The sequence below is a fragment of the Oratosquilla oratoria genome, chromosome 24 (genome assembly GCF_046742065.1).
Source record: "Oratosquilla oratoria isolate Oo_2021 chromosome 24, ASM4674206v1, whole genome shotgun sequence".
Taxonomy (NCBI): domain Eukaryota; kingdom Metazoa; phylum Arthropoda; class Malacostraca; order Stomatopoda; family Squillidae; genus Oratosquilla; species Oratosquilla oratoria.
In genome coordinates, this window is record NC_134800.1 from 34,586,650 (window position 1) to 34,604,409 (window position 17,760).

At 47.6% G+C, this 17,760-nt stretch overlaps 2 protein-coding genes across 2 annotated transcripts; one reads left to right on the forward strand and one right to left on the reverse strand.

The window, feature by feature from the left end:
* Window positions 1-436: 436 nt before the first annotated feature.
* On the forward strand, window positions 437-3,299 carry LOC143038319 (uncharacterized). Its single transcript, XM_076207344.1, has 2 exons — window positions 437-2,287; window positions 2,412-3,299. Exons 1-2 carry the CDS (start codon window positions 644-646, stop codon window positions 3,297-3,299), a joined length of 2,532 nt encoding a protein of 843 aa, XP_076063459.1. The 5' UTR covers window positions 437-643.
* A 4,731-nt stretch (window positions 3,300-8,030) lies between these two features.
* On the reverse strand, window positions 8,031-9,034 carry LOC143038241 (uncharacterized). Its single transcript, XM_076207253.1, has 2 exons — window positions 8,832-9,034; window positions 8,031-8,206 (listed from the first exon to the last, which is right to left on the reverse strand). The coding sequence occupies exons 1-2, from the start codon at window positions 9,005-9,007 to the stop codon at window positions 8,077-8,079; spliced, it is 306 nt and encodes a 101-aa protein (XP_076063368.1). The 5' UTR covers window positions 9,008-9,034; the 3' UTR covers window positions 8,031-8,076.
* Window positions 9,035-17,760: the final 8,726 nt, after the last annotated feature.

The following is a 17,760-nucleotide window of genomic DNA, read 5'->3' on the forward strand; positions in this document are numbered from 1 at the left end:
TGATCATCTACTTGATGGAAACAGGTGTAGCCTTACTATGTTGTTTTTGTATTATGTTTGATCTAGAGTCATGAAGGTTCCTTTTGACAGAATCATAAATGGTATGGAGTGTATGACACTGAAGGTGACTGTAATCTTCAAAGTTGTAGAGAACGAATAGGACTATCCAAAAGGTCACATGGAAGCCTTTTCTCAGAGCCATAAATGATATAATGAAGTGTCTTCCCGTTGCTACATTGATAGTGATATTAATGCAGGCACTGACATGAGGTAGCCAGTCTTCCCAAGTTTCCTGCAGATCACTAGCAACGTGCCTTAGGATGTCAAGTATTTCCCTATTCGTCCGTTCCACCAGACCGTTAGAGGAGGGATGTTGTATTGTTTACAAATGTTGGCTATGACCTCATACTTAAATTCAGTCCCATTGTCGCTGTAGGATGGAGGCATCTGGCAACTGGGCGAGTGGAGCTCGCACCGAATGCAGTGCTACACCTCAGTTAGCCTCCCACCCCCACGGGACACAGTCATACACTTGTGCCCCTAGTGTACGGGCTGATCAGTAAAACCAACCATCAATCCGGCGTTTCATTGAAGCTCCTACATGGCGCAGTGATACGGGACTAAACGCGCACCTACACCCACAATGGCTACGCCACGCCGCCCAAGGGTTAGAACCAGCGGAACCGGCTCGGCACGGAGACCAAACCGTGCCGCTACTACGCCAGAAGTTGCGGACCTTCTCAACAGCATGGCATCCTTACTCTCACACCGCCCCTCGGGCCACAGAGTTCCCACTGCCGCTACGCCAGAGAAGTGTGGAATGGAGATGACGCCTGCAGGATTCCGGACATGGCGCCGCTCGGTTCAGACATGGCTGCGACTCGCCGCATGGCCTGACCAGGAAGCCGTGCTCCACGTGCGACTGCTCTGTGTTCCCGACCTCCAGTGTGCCCTGGACGCAAGGTTCAGCTCAGAACAATGGGAGGCCCTGAACCCTACAAGCGCCCTGGACGCCATTGAAAGGCTCGTTCTACAGTCGACGAACCAGGCTGTGAAATGGACGGACTTCTTCAGCACCTGCCAGGCCCCAGGTGAGTCAGTGGGAATCTACATGACGCGTTGCGCCCAAGAGGCTCGTGAGTGTGGGTTCCGATGCCCTGACTGTGATAGTGATCTTTCAGAATACATGCTATTGCGCAAAGTGATGGTGGGTCTGCATGACCCCGCCCTAAAGCAAGACGTGTTCCGACGGTGTGATTCTTTCAAGGACATGGACGACCTACGTGGCTATTGCTCGACCTATGAAGCAGCCCAGCGCGACGCGGCAAAATTTACGCGAGAACATGCGGTGGCAGGCACCGACATTGCCACCAGTGACATAAGCGAGGATGAGGAACCTCTAGTTGCCGCCTATCGCCAGCCATCACATCCGGCAAAAACTGCCCACCGCCGTTCTCCTGCGGATGCCCCTCCCAAAACAGGGGCCAAACATTGCCCCAACTGTGGTGAAAAGCACGGCCACGAGAAGACGTCATGCCCCGCATTTAGTCGCAAGTGTGGGGCGTGCGGAAAAAGAGGTCACTTCAGGAGAGTGTGCAGATCATCTAGGACACAGGAGGCAAGTAAACTGGTGAGCGGCGTAATTATCGGCTCGGCGACCCTGAGCCCCGAGCCTGTTCTACAGGTATGTGTGGGGCCACTGGCGAGCAAGGTGGGAATCAAAGTGACTGCTGTGGCTGATACCGGGGCACAGGTGTGCGTAGCCGGCCCGGCCATGATGACGTCATTGGGTCTCAAGCCTGCGCAGCTACAGCGTCGGGCAGGCATCAGAGACCTAGCAAAGATTCCCATCACCAGCCTGGGTGCGACGCCATGCCGCATCGGCATACACGGACGCTCTACTGTTCAAGATGTGTACTTCGTCAGGTCCGTGGAGCGTATGTACCTATCATTCACCACCTGCAAAGAACTGGGCCTCATCGACGCAAATTTTCCCCGGCCACTGCCGCTTGTCGCCAACGCGGAGCAGGTGTATGACGACATGGGCAACGACGTCCCCTCAAGACTGGCATCCCCAGAGGACACAGGAACTGGCATGTCTCAGACCATACTACAGTGTGAGAGACAGGCTGGGCGTGTCACGTGGCCTCGTCACATACGTGTACGACCAGAACCACCCGCGCCTAGTAATCCCAGACAATCTACGCCAGCAAGTGGCAGAACACCTCCATGCAGGCCACCAAGGAATGGATTCGATGCTAAGAAGGGCGCGACAAACGGTATACTGGCCAGGCATTGAAGGTGATTTACGTCACCACCGCTCCTCCTGCGTAATCTGCAACACGCACGCACCATCACAACCCCCAGAGCCACTAATTCTCACTCCACCTCCCTGCTACCCGTTTCAACAGACGGTGACGGATATATGCCAGCTGGAAGGACACCACTACCTGGTGTACGCAGACCGGCTCACGGGCTGGCTGGAAGTGTCACACCTCGCTGCGGGCACGACTGCGTGTGAAATTCGAGACCGGCTGCGACAGTATTTCTGTCGCTGGGGCGCCCCCGAACAACTATCCATGGATGGGGGAACCAACCTTGGGAGTGAAGAAATGCGCACATTCTTGAAAAGATGGGGAGTGACCGTGCGTATATCGTCAGCCCATTACCCACAATCAAACGGGAGAGCAGAGGCAGCTGTAAAAACTGCAAAACGTGTGCTGCGTGGTAACATCAGTGCGGACGGGAGCCTGGACACCGACAACGCATCGCTGGCACTCCTACAATATCTCAACACACCACTCCGGGACATCAACAAATCCCCGGCACAACTGGCGACAGGCCGCCAGTTACGAGATGGAGTACCAGCTATTGCATGCCGTCTGCAGGTTGACAAATTTTGGGGGCGGACCCTCCGAAGGCGTGAACGGCAGATGGGGGAGCATATCGAAAGTGTGCTACAAGAGCACACCAGCACGAGGCGCCTTTCCCCCCTACTCCCCGGTAACAGGGTTCTGGTACAGGATCAACATTCCGGGACGTGGAACAGGGCAGGAACAGTGGTGGAGGACAAGGGAAACAGGCAATACATCATACGGCTAGATGGTAGTGGACGAATCTCGCTAAGAACGAGAAATCACCTGCGACCATGCAACACCCCACCGCATGCTAATCAATCAAGTGACGTGAACCAACGAACGCCAGAAACGGAACTAGTGAACCCACCCAGCCCCGAACACCACACCCCGGCCAAGCGACAAATTAGACCACCACGGTGGCTCAAAGACTATGTCACGTAATACACATTCAGGACAACGTCAGTTCATAGTGTATTTTTCGTTATTCTACGTGTTATGTAGCCAACATGACAAGAATATCTTCTTTGTTTATTTGTTTGTTTTCTCTTGTTATTTTGTTGTACAAGAATTGCACTAAAAGATTGCCTGCGTGCAATTACTTTGAAGGGGGAGTTGTAGGATGGAGGCATCTGGCAACTGGGCGAGTGGAGCTCGCACCGAATGCAGTGCTACACCTCAGTTAGCCTCCCACCCCCACGGGACACAGTCATACACTTGTGCCCCTAGTGTACGGGCTGATCAGTAAAACCAACCATCAATCCGGCGTTTCATTGAAGCTCCTACAGTCGCTAAGCAACACTGAAGGAGTATTGTAAGGACAGAAAACATGGGAAACTAGAGTATGAACAACAGCAGCAGGTTTCTTACGCAAGGGAGTCAATATCACAAAACGACTAAAATGGTCAACACATCCAAGAACGTACACTAAGCTTTGAATGCTACGGAGCAACTACAAAAGATCAATGGCGACAGTGTGGAAGGGGGCGAGAAGGAGTAGGATACTCTAGAATAGGAGCACTGTGAGTAGAACCTTTGTTCTGTGCACACGAATTGCACTGGGCTATATAAGTGGCAATGTCTAAATGCATTCTAGACCTGTAATATTTCTTGTGGGCCATAGCCAGGGTTTTGTCATGACCTGGGTGACCAGCTTGAGGGAAATCATCAGTAAGAGATAAAACAACAGGGACTATGGACTCAGGGATCACTGTGCCACATCTTGCTCAAACACTTTCACGTTACGAGTGAGCACACTGTCTTGCAAGGAGAACTGAGACAGAGGTACAGACAATTTTAGCAAGGTAGAATCATCGCCAGATTCTAAGGCGTAAATGATAGCAGACCAAACAAGGTCCTCACGTTCAACTTTGGCTAAATCTAGCAGGGAGAAATTGTGAATCACAGCAACAGCAGCTATGGGTGAATTTCGTGAAAGTGCATCAGCAACACTGTTTGCACGTCCCAGGATATGCTTAAGGACTGGATTGAACTCCTTAATAGTAAGAAACCATCTGGTTAGGCGTCCTGAAAGATTTTTGCCTTGAAAAGTTGTGTGACAGCACTGTAGTCTGTGTAAGCTGTGATGGAATATCCAAAGATGATGTCACGAAAATGCTTTAGAGCCCACACCACTGCTAAAGCTTCCAGATGTGTAACAGAGTAGCGAGAATCATCATGATTGAGTTAGCGGCTAGTACATGCAAACGACGACCATCTACTCGCTGAATTAGGACAGCTCCAATACCTAGACCAGAACCATCAGTGCAAATGGTAAAAGGAAAAGTATAATCTGGGAATGCCAACACAGGCGCCTGAGTAAGTGCCTGTTTCAAGGAGTCAATTTTTTCCTTATGAGCACCTGAAACGGGGATTTTTTTTTTTTTTTTTTTTTTTTTTTTTTTTTTTTTTTTTTTTTTTTTTTTGACGAGTAAGAAGTGATGCTATGGAAGCAAAGTCTTTTACAAAAATACGATAGTATCCTGCCAATCCTAGGAAAGAATTGTCTTAGGTGTAGGAAAGTTTCTAATAGCTTTGATCTTGTCAATTGAAGTATGAATGCCATCTTTGTCTACTACATGACTTAAAAAAATTGAATGCTGGACTTAAAAAATGAACATTTGGGTAAATTGAGCTTCAACCCAGCTTCAGCAAAACGTTGCAAGACTAAGGATAACTTATGGAAGCGACTTTCCACATCGTTGGAAACTAGAAACAAGCCATCCAGATTTAAAAAAAAAAAAAAAAAAAAAAAAAAAAAAATCCATTACCCACTAGTCCATGAAAAATTGAGTTAATAAGGCGCTGGTGCATTAAAGGAGCATTCCGCAATCCCATGGGACAGGGAAGCCATTCATAATGACTTGACGGAGTCAAGAAAGCCATGATCTTACGAAACATTTCCTCCAAAGAAATCCGCCAAAAGTCCTATGGACTGAACAAGATCACTCAACACAGGCAAAAGGTAATGATCTGAAGCCGTGACATCGTTGGCACGCCTATAATCCACAACGGGACGGAATGATCCGTTTTTCTTGAGCACAAGAAGGAGCGGGGAGTTCCATTCGGAACTTGGATGACACCCTCGTTCAACAACTCAACTAAAGACTAAGCTACAAGTGAGGCAACCTGTAGGAAGGTACGTAGACTGGATGCACCCCTGGTTTAAGATCAGTGCTATGGACGACACGATCCGTAATTCCCAGCCGTCCACCAGGTAAGGCCAAAGCTTGACGACGTGTCAATAACAATTCAATGAGATGACCTCTTACCTCAGGAAAACCAATGTTACCTACATACGTCGCTTACTGAGAATCTAAATGAACTTTGTCAGTTGCATGTGTAGACGACTGAATAGAAGCTGCTAAATGAATACCAGAAGAGAGTATGATGGGAGCACCAGTAACGTTGGTTATCATGGCAGTGGTAACGTGGTCCTCACGAAAAGTGGAAAGAATACCCTCTAAAGCAAAATGTCTAACATGAACAGTCAGGTTAAGATAAGGACTAATATATAACTTGCCTACAGCAACACCAGCACAAGAAAGTACAGGAGGGCATGTACAGAAGGTGAGCTATGTATAGAAAATGGCCTATCTATTGTAGAAATGACATTGTTGTCATTGGCGCCGAGGAGATGTATCCATGGCATGAGTTGCTAAAGTATCAAACCCTAAGAGACAATCACATTGAAGTATGAATTGAGAAACTACCACAAAGTTAACATGAAACATTTTAACGCGGGAAGAAAAATTTAAGGGAATGCAAATAGATCTAAGAATAGACAAGGGAGAGCCTTGTACAGCTTGCAAAGCACTACAAGAAGGTAACAATGGTACGTTGTATAGAATCCTTGAGAGCAGAATATGCCTTTTTACCTATGATGCTGCATTCTGCTCCAGTATCTGCTGTTACAGAGATAGGTAACTGGTCCACATAACACTGAAAGGTAAGAAGTTGGGAAGAGACAACAACCACTAAAGGGACAATTTTGGACTGATCACAATTAGTCAGTCTTTGGAATTTTGATACGGGCACTTGTGAAAATAGGACTGAATATGTTTGGGGATTGAACTATTGCCTGCTTTAGGCTGCAAATTTTTGGAACACTGACATGGGCATGACAGTAGCTAGATTGAGGCTAAAATTACATTCTTGAAAAATCATGTGTGATGCTAGAAGATGAATTAGTGAAATGTCTACGTACAGGAATCTACTTAGACTTTTGCTCATGACACTTACGAAGGAAACAGAAAACACTAGAATGACTTACTTTGTTACAATACGTGCATTTAAGTATAGTAGATGTAGGAGTGCTCTGTGTAGGTGTCGAAGACAGAGGAGGTCATGGAGGAGTGTTCTGTGTAGGTGTCGAAGACAGAGGAGGTGGTGGAGGAGGAGGAGGAACCTCCGTAGTCTGCCGTAAATGATTAGGTAGTGTAGGAGCAAGCAAGGCACGATGAGGCAATTATTTTAACTTTCTAGAAAGCTTTGTTGCTAATGTTAGTAAAGACTCATCTGACTGATAACTAAGAGAAGAAGCAACCCTTCGTTCAGAATGAGTAAAGAACAAAATGTAGAATAGATACTCCAAAACAAGTTGGAGTCTATCTAGAGTGATGGAAGTTTTCTCTGTCCAATGTGACATCAGCTAATCTGTAGCACCAGAGAAAATTACCACCTACCAAGCTAGCATCAAACACCTTAAGAAAAATCGCTTTGAAGGTGGCGTAATCATAGTTTAAAGCTTTAGTTGACGGATGAAGTTGACACCATCTCAGAGTCTAGTGAATTGGGAACAAGTTGAGATCGGATAAAAGAGATTTCATCTGACCTTGTAATAACACTAGTGTTGATGATACTATCCTCGCATTGTTGAATAGATGCAGATGCTGAAAAATTAAATCCTCACCAGAGAATTTAGTAACTGAGGGGTCCTGGTGTAATAAGGCAATATTGGGAAGAGCCATGGCCGGAAAGTTCAGGGATCAAACACACATAACACTGGCGTCGTCTGCATCGATATACTTGTATCCTGTAGGAAGGCAGGAGACTACTGTATGCAGTATGGCTCTCGTCCACTCAGAGATTAGCTGCAGATCCACAGCCACGCACATAATCCTGGTTCACACACATCTACAACGACGTAAAAAAAAAAGGACACTATTGTTTAAGTGAAACTATTCTCACATAGCATACGAAGACTAAGACAAAAATGTAGTCTAAAAGATGTGGAAATCCAAATTATTAACTGTGTTGGTTTTGTTGAAACATTCCTTAACAGTCTTTACACTCAGCAGCTACACAATATGCCATAATCTATCCAGTTTTCTCACAGCTATTCAACAGATTCAATGTTTACAATGGCTCGTGAAGAACGACGTATGGCTTCTTTAGACGATTCCCGAACTTGTTTTCGAGTGCAGACGATATTTTCAGAAAAAAAAAAAATTGCCTAAATTCAAGTTTGATAACAAAATTATTTCGTGGTGATGGTCACCCTTTTATTTTCTCTGCTTGGAACTTAGAAAAAAAAAAATCTCTTAGTGAGTTGAGCTTCTGCATTTTTTTGTTGCTGTGTGAGCCTTTGGGTGTAGTGTTCTGGTATGGTCAACCAAGGAAGAAATAAAAAACCCTGACTACACAGTAATCTTTATCTTTTAATCACCGAATCAGGCATATGGCGAGCCTGAAATCTGGAGCTGGAGGTCCTCGATCGATGTTAGGAAGAAGGTCTTGGAGCTAGAGTCGAGTTGTTGATGCTGTGATTGGTGAGGCTTTTCTGAATTCTGAATTCCCAGGAAAGACCACCCGCTTGCGCGGAATCGGTTTTTGTGGAAGGGGAAGAATGTCTGTAAGAAAATGAAAATATATTAGTGTATAAAAGAGGGCTATTGCCACCGGGCGATTAAGGGAGCGTTCAGGGGCTGCTGGTGATCGTGGCTCGGGAGAAATGGACAGGGAACTCGGCCGACGGCGCCGACGCCGGGATTAAAATCACCAAAAGTTCAGAAAATGGTAGTAGGCGTAGTAGTGGAGAAAGGTGGAAAAACGGAGAAATCTTTAGTGGGAGGTAAACTGAAATGAGAAGATGTAGTATGAGAGAAAGTTAGAAAGGAAGCGAATTTTAGTCGAAGAAAAAGTAAGTATAGGTGTTTGTGCCTGGGTCGTGGCTATGTTCGTGAGAGGTGTGTGTGTGTGCATCTTACGGGAAGTGAGTAGAGTTCACTTCCCGCGTGTAGAGCACGTTCCTGTTTAGCCTCAGGTAAGGCCTGAGCTCTCCTGCTTTACCCCAGGTTGGGTTTGAGTCGTTTGTGTATGCTTGTAGCCTGTCAATTAATGGGCTACAAGCAATATCATTATTACTATTATTATTATTTCTTATCTCATTTGGCAAGAAGCCGAACTTATAAACCCCGTGGCGGGATCACGGACGGGTCCCGTTGGAACGTCTAACCTTCTGATCGGCCGCCTTACCTTTGGCTGTGGTCCGCATGAGCGAGCTGTGAGCCTTGACGAGTGGATGCGCCTCCGCTCACGTTGGTGACGTCATCATTCTGGGCTGGACCGGCCAGGGAAGCAGACATCTCCGGTGTGGCCGGCGTCGGCGGTTGGGACAACGTCACCACATGGGATGTAGAGTGAAGAATCATAAAGGAGGGTGGGACCCCTCCGCTGGATCCGCCCGTTCCTCGTGTATCAAAAACCTTTGTGAAGTCCATAAAACATAAATAAACGCTTCTTTGCATTTCTACATCTCTCTCTAGTAATATCCTTATGGCAAAGATGGATTTTCGAGGATGTACCTGGATCCAATTTCTTATAAATCTTAAATGATCAATTAAAATGTTAATTTGAAAAGGCTTGAAGCAAACCTTGCACAAGTTATTTGTAAAGCAATTTTGTTGATATATATATATATATATATATATATATATATGTATATATATGTATATATATATGTATATATATGTATATATATACATATATATATACATATATATACACATATATATATATATATATATATGTATGTATATATATGTGGCATGAGTAGGCAACGCCAAATGAGTAAAAGCCACCGCGCAAGAGTAGCGTGACTATTTCTATGGTAGCGTCTCGCGTTGGGTCACGTGCTCCCGCGTTAAGTTGGCGTGGGACGCGACCTAGCGTGACCATTGTTCTGCGGCGCGTCATCACGTGACCCAGATGCTAGCAACTGATTGGATGACGCGCTAGGCTGACCCGCAGGGCGAGTAGCCCGCGGCCGGACATAGTCAGACTCTCTCTGACTACGCTACTAGACAGACGTGAGCCTAACGGGGTGCTGGTTACAGGACACAAGGAGTAAGTGTGATATTCTATTCACAGTGCCGATTAGTTCTCTCCCCCATTAAGCCTCCGATACACATTTCATATTCTGTGCTACATAATAAAGAGCCAACACATTCTACGTGTTTTAGTCATTTAGCCTAACCATTCGGACACTTTACCATAGTGGTGGCAAGCGGTGGTTAGAGTTTGACTAACTCGTGTACACGTACCCATTCCTATTACTCAGTGAACATACATACAAATTACAAAGTCCACACTCTCCAAATACTCAGTGCACATACAGGAGTGCTAGCTAGAGCTAGGCCGGTTATTTCATTGCCATGTCGAGGCGTACGAGCGTACCCGTCAGCCACCAGGCGAGGGCACTGCAGGCGGCTGCAGATGTCCCAATATTTATTTCCTCGGGCATAAACCATCATCCCACTACCAATCTGCCTGCTTGCACGGACGCGCAATCATGGCTCGCCCTGTTAGATGAAAGGTGGTCCTCCGAGATCCCGGAGGCAGACAAAATAGCCGTCACTCAGCAGAAAACTGCCGGTGATGCCGCGATTGCCGCTCGGTTAGCCAAAAGTGGGCATCCTGATGATTGGAACGCGTTCAAACTAGCGTTCCGCACTTTTTTCTACGCGCCCGCGTCGGCTGGCGCTTTAGCTGATCGTTTGGCGGAGGCAACTATGCATCCAGCTGAAACACTCACTTCATTCGCGCTTCGTCTGGCCGACATGGTCTCGGCCTACACGGTGTATCACCCAGAGCGCGATGAGTGGGCTAATTTTACTGCGGTAACCCGCATTAAACGGGCTATGCCCTCTCAATTCGGCAACACCCTCACCTCAGACCAGCAAGCGTCCATTGTTGCCATTCTCCATGCGGCCATTGACTATGCCCATCGGCATCCTTGTTCAGTTAAGACGGTCTACGCAGGCGGTGCCGATTCCCCTATGGCTTTGTACCCAGCCGCACCTGCCGTGACCCACCAATACCCGGCCACAGACGTCTTTCCCCACTCAACTTCACAATCACATAACATTTCCACTGTACACAGAGTCCCAGGCTCTTCCTCTCCTCGCAATCTGCGAGAGTCAGAGACACCCTCTCGCTATTTGCAAGAGGTGGAGGTGCGCCCTCGCCATGAGCGAGAGATCGCAACGCGCCCTCACGAGGAAGCCATGCACTCGACTCACAGACATGGGGGACAGAGGAACACGTGGAAGCGTCCCCGGGGCCGTGGTAATCGCAATAGGTGGCGTCCATACTGCACCCATTGCAAGAAAGCAGGACACGCGACTGATGTGTGTTATTATAGAACACGCGGTCGACCTACCACGTGTTGCAAGTCTTGCGGGGGTGCAGGGCGGATTAGGGAGACTGAGTTTAGTGTCGGTCATGAGGCTCAGAGGGGTCTCGCAGCGAGTGGCTCGTCAAAAAACGGCCAGCGCAGGAGTGTCCACAATCCAAGGTGACGGTTGAACAGCAGTTGGCAGTGAAAATTGTTCACGTCGATTTAGCTAGCTCCCGTACGCCGAGTGGAAGCTTAGCCATGGTCGCAGTTACCTTGTTAGAGCCACTCGCTAGTAGGTCTATTTGTGCTCTCTTGGACACGGGAGCGGTGGGGGCTCTTATCCATAAGAGCATTTTGCCTACCACCATGGAAGGCTCCCAGGTCGGTACCACTAGAATCATAGTGGCCGACGGCTCGGAGATGCCAAATCTTGGCAAGGTAGATGTTCCTTTTGATCTAGCTGGTTTTTCGTTCCACCATCCTTTCTTTATCATCCCTGCTGAAGGTTTGCCGGCCAAAATTATCTTAGGGTTTGATTTCCTCGCGGCGCACAAAGTGACGTTGACGTTCAGTCCTTTAACATTCCAAGTTAAGGGCAAGGATATTCCCGTAATCCTTGCGGGGACGGCTCAGCACTCACCGCCATTCATCGCAGTGTGCGAGGAGCGTCATAGTTTTCAGCGGGAAAGTGAAACTCCCACTTTCCCGGTTAAGTCAATCGAACATCAGTGGGTGCCTGGGTTCTCAGGGGGAACCGTAGGATTGATGCTCGAGAGGGCAAACGAGCTCGCTCCCGCAGGTCAGGCTTTCTCGGCGCTGTTTACAGCACGCCCATATGCCGAAGGCGCCAGCCTGCTAGGCCAGGGAGTAGTAGAGCTGATCAGGATGGAAGATGGCAAGGCATGGTGTAAAGTTCCATTCCTGAACTTGGGCCCGGACACCCATGAGGTTCGTAAAGACCAGGTGGTCGGAGACATTTCCCTCTTAGGGGAGATTGCGCTGATAGACGGTGGAACTAACGTCTCGGTGGGAATGGTCCAGGCGTCTAACGTAGTGGATGGCTCTCGCGAACACAAGTTACGATTGGAAGTAGGGAACATTTTCCCTAATAGGCATGGCAGGGAAAGTATGGCTCTGACCTCTTTAGTGGTCAAATATGCCGATGTTTTTGCCTTACCGGGGGATCCACTTACCGTGACGCCTCACTTCCTACACGAGATTCGGACATTTGGACCGCCAGTCTACCGCAAATCTTATCCCATCCCTGAGAAGTATAGAGGTGAGATTAGAGACCTCATTGGCGATATGCTCAGTAAGGGGATCATTCGCCCATCTCGTTCTCCTTACAATGCTCCTATTGTTCCGGTTGTGAAGGACAAAACCCTTCGTCTTTGTCTTGATTTTCGTGCTCTAAATAGACACGTGGTTGATGATAGGTTCCCTCTCCCCCATATCGATTCAATGCTGCGCAGTCTCGGCTCCAGCGTCATCTTCTCTCTGCTTGACTTAAAGCAGGGCTATCTCCAGATCCCACTGATGGAAAGCAGCTGCGAGAAAACGGCATTCTCGACTCCCGAAGGGCATTACGAGTTCACGTCTCTCCCCTTCGGGCTAAAAGACGCTCCACCCTGTTTTCAAAGGGTGATGAATCAGGTGTTGTCGGGGCTCTTGGGGGTTAGTGCGATGGTGTACATGGACGACATCATTGTGCTGGGTACATCTTGGGGCGACCACCTCAAGAATCTTGAGGATGTCCTTAAGAGGTTGCAGGAGGCAAACCTCTCATTGAGGCTGGAGAAATGTCATTTCTTCCAGAAGGAGGTCGCTTACCTAGGTCATGTAATATCGCAGGAAGGGATAAAGCCCCAGCCAGAGAAAGTCCAAGCCATCAAAACTTTCCCCCGGCCAACGCGTCGGAAAGAGTTGCTTTCCTTTTTAGGTTTAGCGGGATATTACCGCAAATTTATCCCGCACTTCGCGGCCATTTCGTTGCCCCTAATAGATATGACAAAGGGTGACGTCGCAGGGAAGCACAACAATCGTGTGCTTGGTGCGTGGACACCTCCTCAGTTGCATGCGTTTGAGTCCCTCAAACATCATTTGTCATCAACGGTGGTCCTTCCATACCCCAACTTTTCCAAACCGTTCTTACTCACCACCGATGCTAGTGCCTCGGATATCGGGGGCGTGCTTCAGCAAGAGGGCGAAGGAGGTGCGAGACGTCCACTCTCGTACTTCAGTCGCACGCTGAACACGCATGAGAGACGGTACAGCACCGTGGAGAGAGAAGCGTTAGCGGCAGTGTACGGTCTCACGGTTAACCGCCCACTAATCATGGGCTATCCTGTCCGGTTGATGAGTGATCACAGGCCATTGGTCTGGCTCTTCACTGTTAAGGGCACAAACACTCGGATCCTCCGGTGGCAGATGGCCATCGCCGACTTCGACATCCAGGTCGATTACATACCCGGGAGATTGAACATTGTTGCGGACGCGCTCTCTCGGATACGGGGGGCTGACCACCCTATAGATGACTTCATAGTTTCGGCCGTAACCACGGGTGGCCGAGGGAACTCATGCACAAATACTGATGAGGATACCATCACTTGGAACCAGGTTGAGATCCGAAAGGATCAGGATGCACACCCTGATTGGGGTCGAGTAAAACAGTACCTCAAAGGAGTGACGTCAGAAGTGCCAAAGATCCCGCGCCTAAGAGTGCCAATCGGGGAGTTCCGACTCCTCCCCGACGGACTCCTATATCATGCGCGTAGGAATGCATACCAGTTGGAAGAGCTTCGCCTGGTATGCCCTGATGGAGCAAAGGCGGCAGCGTTACGTATCGCCCATTGCCATCCGATGGCAGGCCATGGCGGAATCCAAGTTACTCTGGAACGCCTACAGAAGTTTGCCTTTTGGCCTAAGATGTCGGAGGATGTGAAGGATTTTATAAAAAAAAAAAAAAAAAAATGCAAAATCTGCATTACTTGCAAACCTTCTTATGACCTCCCAGCTCCACTTAGACAGTTTCCTGACGTGAAAGCTCCATTTGAGAGAGTGCACGTTGACCTCATTGGTCCACTAACCACCACGCTAACTGGTGCGAAGTACATCCTGACCGTAGTCGATGTACTAACCCGCTTCCTGGTCGCTGTACCTATTAATTCAAAGGAAGCGAGGACAGTAGCCCGTGCCTTTCTACAACACGTCCCAGCCATACATGGCGCTCCAAGGCAGGTAATCTCAGATGGCGGTGGTGAATTCATGAACGAGACATTCAAAGAGGTGATGGCGATGGCAAACATCAGCCACCACAAAATCACCCCTATGCATCCCTCGAGTAATGGCATGGTTGAAAGGGTAAATGGTACAATTATAAAGATCTTACGGTCCCTAGTTCAGGATAATCAAACCGGCTGAGACCAGATGCTTCCTTTGGCGGTGTCCTACCTATAACTGAGTTCACCAGGCCAAGTGCGCCTTGGTACAACGCCGAAAACCTTGCAGCCGAAACAATGGCGTTAGCAAATGCATGTTTCGATAGGTGCCAAAAGTTCATAGAGGCAGCCACTATTGACAGGCACACGAAACGGCCCAGGGCTAGAGTAAAGCAGCTCGCCCTTGGTGATAGAGTGTACGTAACCACAAAACCTAGACAGGGGGTGTCAAAGAAACTGCAGCCATTATACCAAGGCCCCTATAGAGTAATCAGAAGGGTGAGCGATGTCATTTATGCCATCAAGCATATCAAGTCGGGACGTGAGTTCTGTGTCCACACGGACCGGATCAAACTCGAGGGCAATCTCTCTGTGTGTGAGAATAAGAACGTACGACGCGCTTTCCCCACACATGAGCAAGAGGTTACAGACCTACTACAGAGTAGCGAGTCTGACCCCTCCGAGTGACACCACTCGTGAGAAGGATTCCAACCTACCATCATGGTAGAGACTTTCTCTTCGCACCTGCCGTCATTTGGCAGCGATCAGGTGCATATTTTTCCCCTAGTTCTGAAATATTTCATGTAAATAATGTTTGTTGTATATACATATTCCTTAGGAGTGTGATCCACTCGTAACACCCCCCACCCCCTCTTCTGTGCAAAGTTTCTGCCGCTGCTCATTTTTACAGCTCTGCAAAGCATAAGTCTGTAGCAGGCAGCTCAATGCCTTGTGACATGGAGCGGTTGCAGCTCCGCAGCGCGTCGACAGGATGAAGCAGCATCTTGCACGCACACGCACCAGGTTGACGGGAAGATACAGCCATGTGACCTCTCCGTGTACGACATACACGTAAGTTGGAACTTGTCATGTCCATATTTTTTTTCTTTCCCTTTTCAGTTGTGCATACATTCCCCATTTGTGAAGATATCAATATACTTCCTTCGCACCCTGCCTCGGTTGCATGACAGCTAACCCCCTCCCCCCCTCTGGGACAAGATTCTGCTGTTGTTGTTTTTTACAGGTTACCCGTTTCTGCTGGTCGTGGGACGTCGAACACCTCTCAGATGACGAGAGGGCTCAGCACCGCCAAGTGAAGGACACCAACCCCTTCTCATGACAACACCATCGCCTGCAGAGGGGCAGAAGCCCTTGTATCTTTATTTCCCTTTTTTTTTTTTTTTTTTTTTTTTGCCGCCGAGGGTTTTTTTTTTATCGTAGTGATTGACGTAACTAGGCGACCCATTTTTGGTGGGCCACCTCCTTACGTCGTACACATCGGTTTTTCCCTCACGCTGAATTTGTATTTGTGTTCGGCGGCTGTCGCTGCCTTTTGTTGGCAGGGGGAGGGATGTGGCATGAGTAGGCAACGCCGAATGAGTAAAAGCCACCGCGCAAGAGTAGCGTGACTATTTCTATGGTAGCGTCTCGCGTTGGGTCACGTGCTCCCGCGTTAAGTTGGCGTGGGACGCGACCTAGCGTGACCATTGTTCTGCGGCGCGTCATCACGTGACCCAGATGCTAGCAACTGATTGGATGACGCGCTAGGCTGACCCGCAGGGCGAGTAGCCCGCGGCCGGACATAGTCAGACTCTCTCTGACTACGCTACTAGACAGACGTGAGCCTAACGGGGTGCTGGTTACAGGACACAAAGAGTAAGTGTGATATTCTATTCACAGTGCCGATTAGTTCTCTCCCCCATTAAGCCTCCGATACACATTTCATATTCTGTGCTACATAATAAAGAGCCAACACATTCTACGTGTTTTAGTCATTTAGCCTAACCATTCGGACACTATACCATATATATACTGTATATATTTATATATATATATATATATATATATATATATATACGTATATATTTATACATGATATATATATATATATATATATATATATATATATATATATATATATATATATGGGAACTTGTTCGAACTACGTGTGACAAATACAAGCTCCAATCGCTCAACGGAGAGCCAGATCGTTCTAAACCACTGTTCTAGATATAACTGGATCACGGATCGCTGTCGAGATTATGAGGTCGGCGGCAGCCATGATGTTAGTACCAAAACAAAGTCGCGCCACGCGATCACTGATCTGATACAATTACAGTTCTCGGCAGCTTTCGCTCCCATATACATATTCAACGATCATTTTACAATGCCAACTAGTGCTGCATTCAACTGCACCAACCGGAGAAAAGGTGGATGTGAGCAGTCCTTCCACTCGTAAGTAAATTAAAGTTTTATTACCCAAAACATCCCGATACCCATCAACAAATGATGCGGCCATCAGGAGCCATAAAATGTTGCCCACCAACTGTTTTGTTAAGTGTTGTCATGTTAATGCTTTGTATTTATTATCGTAAGAAATAGAGATCTAGCAGCAACCCATTTATCACGAATGTAATCGTGGCAATAGTAGGATAGATATTTATCATTTAAAAATATCTTATAAGGCTCAAACGCTGTCCAGAGCTGTGTAGGTGTATAGAACCAGTTGTTCTTCCTGATTACATGTGTAGGCTTTTTCTATATTGTGAAGTGTGAGGAATTCATATTAGATGGGCTGAATTACTATTTGGGGCCCGTTCAAAAATTATGTAACGTTTTTTCTGGTGAAATTCGACACCCCCCACCTCATGTAACATTGCGTAACACTGGGTGTTATATCTCCCTGTATTACATAACACTGATTACAACTAATTAAAACTCGGCACCCCCATCAAGTGTAGGCCAGATCCGCCAAACACCCCTCCCCCTTGACTTCTCACCAAAACATACTCATTTTTATTTGTCCTGTGTGAAATTGTTTACGATTGCATCAAAGAATGAAACATGGTATGATGTTTTTGGATTTTTTTGCTCGATATTTATTGCTCGATCTGTTAAGGATATGCTATTTCAGTGCATAATTTATGACATAAATTAATAAATGAATATAAATAACCATTATTAGCGTTGCGTAGCGCTGTTGAAAACACCCCCACATCCTCGTAACGCATCGCATCTACCATGCACCCCCCCCCAGCGTTACATACTCTTTGAATGGCCCCTTACATGTTCACCACTTTAATGCGATATTTTACTATTTGAAACAATTTAAATCATACATACATATACCAAGGCTTTTTCCCCCTTACAAGGGAGGTAGCCAAAAAGGGAAAGGCATAAAAACACTCCCACCCATTTCATCCCTACATACACTCCACACCCCTCCCACCCTCCCTCTCATCTGAGCACCTCCTGGATGACGGGTCATCCCTGCACCCTGCCCACCGCCCTGGGTCAGAAGCAGTGTCGCAAGACACAGCACATCCACAGCAAGGCCGCTTCATTTAAT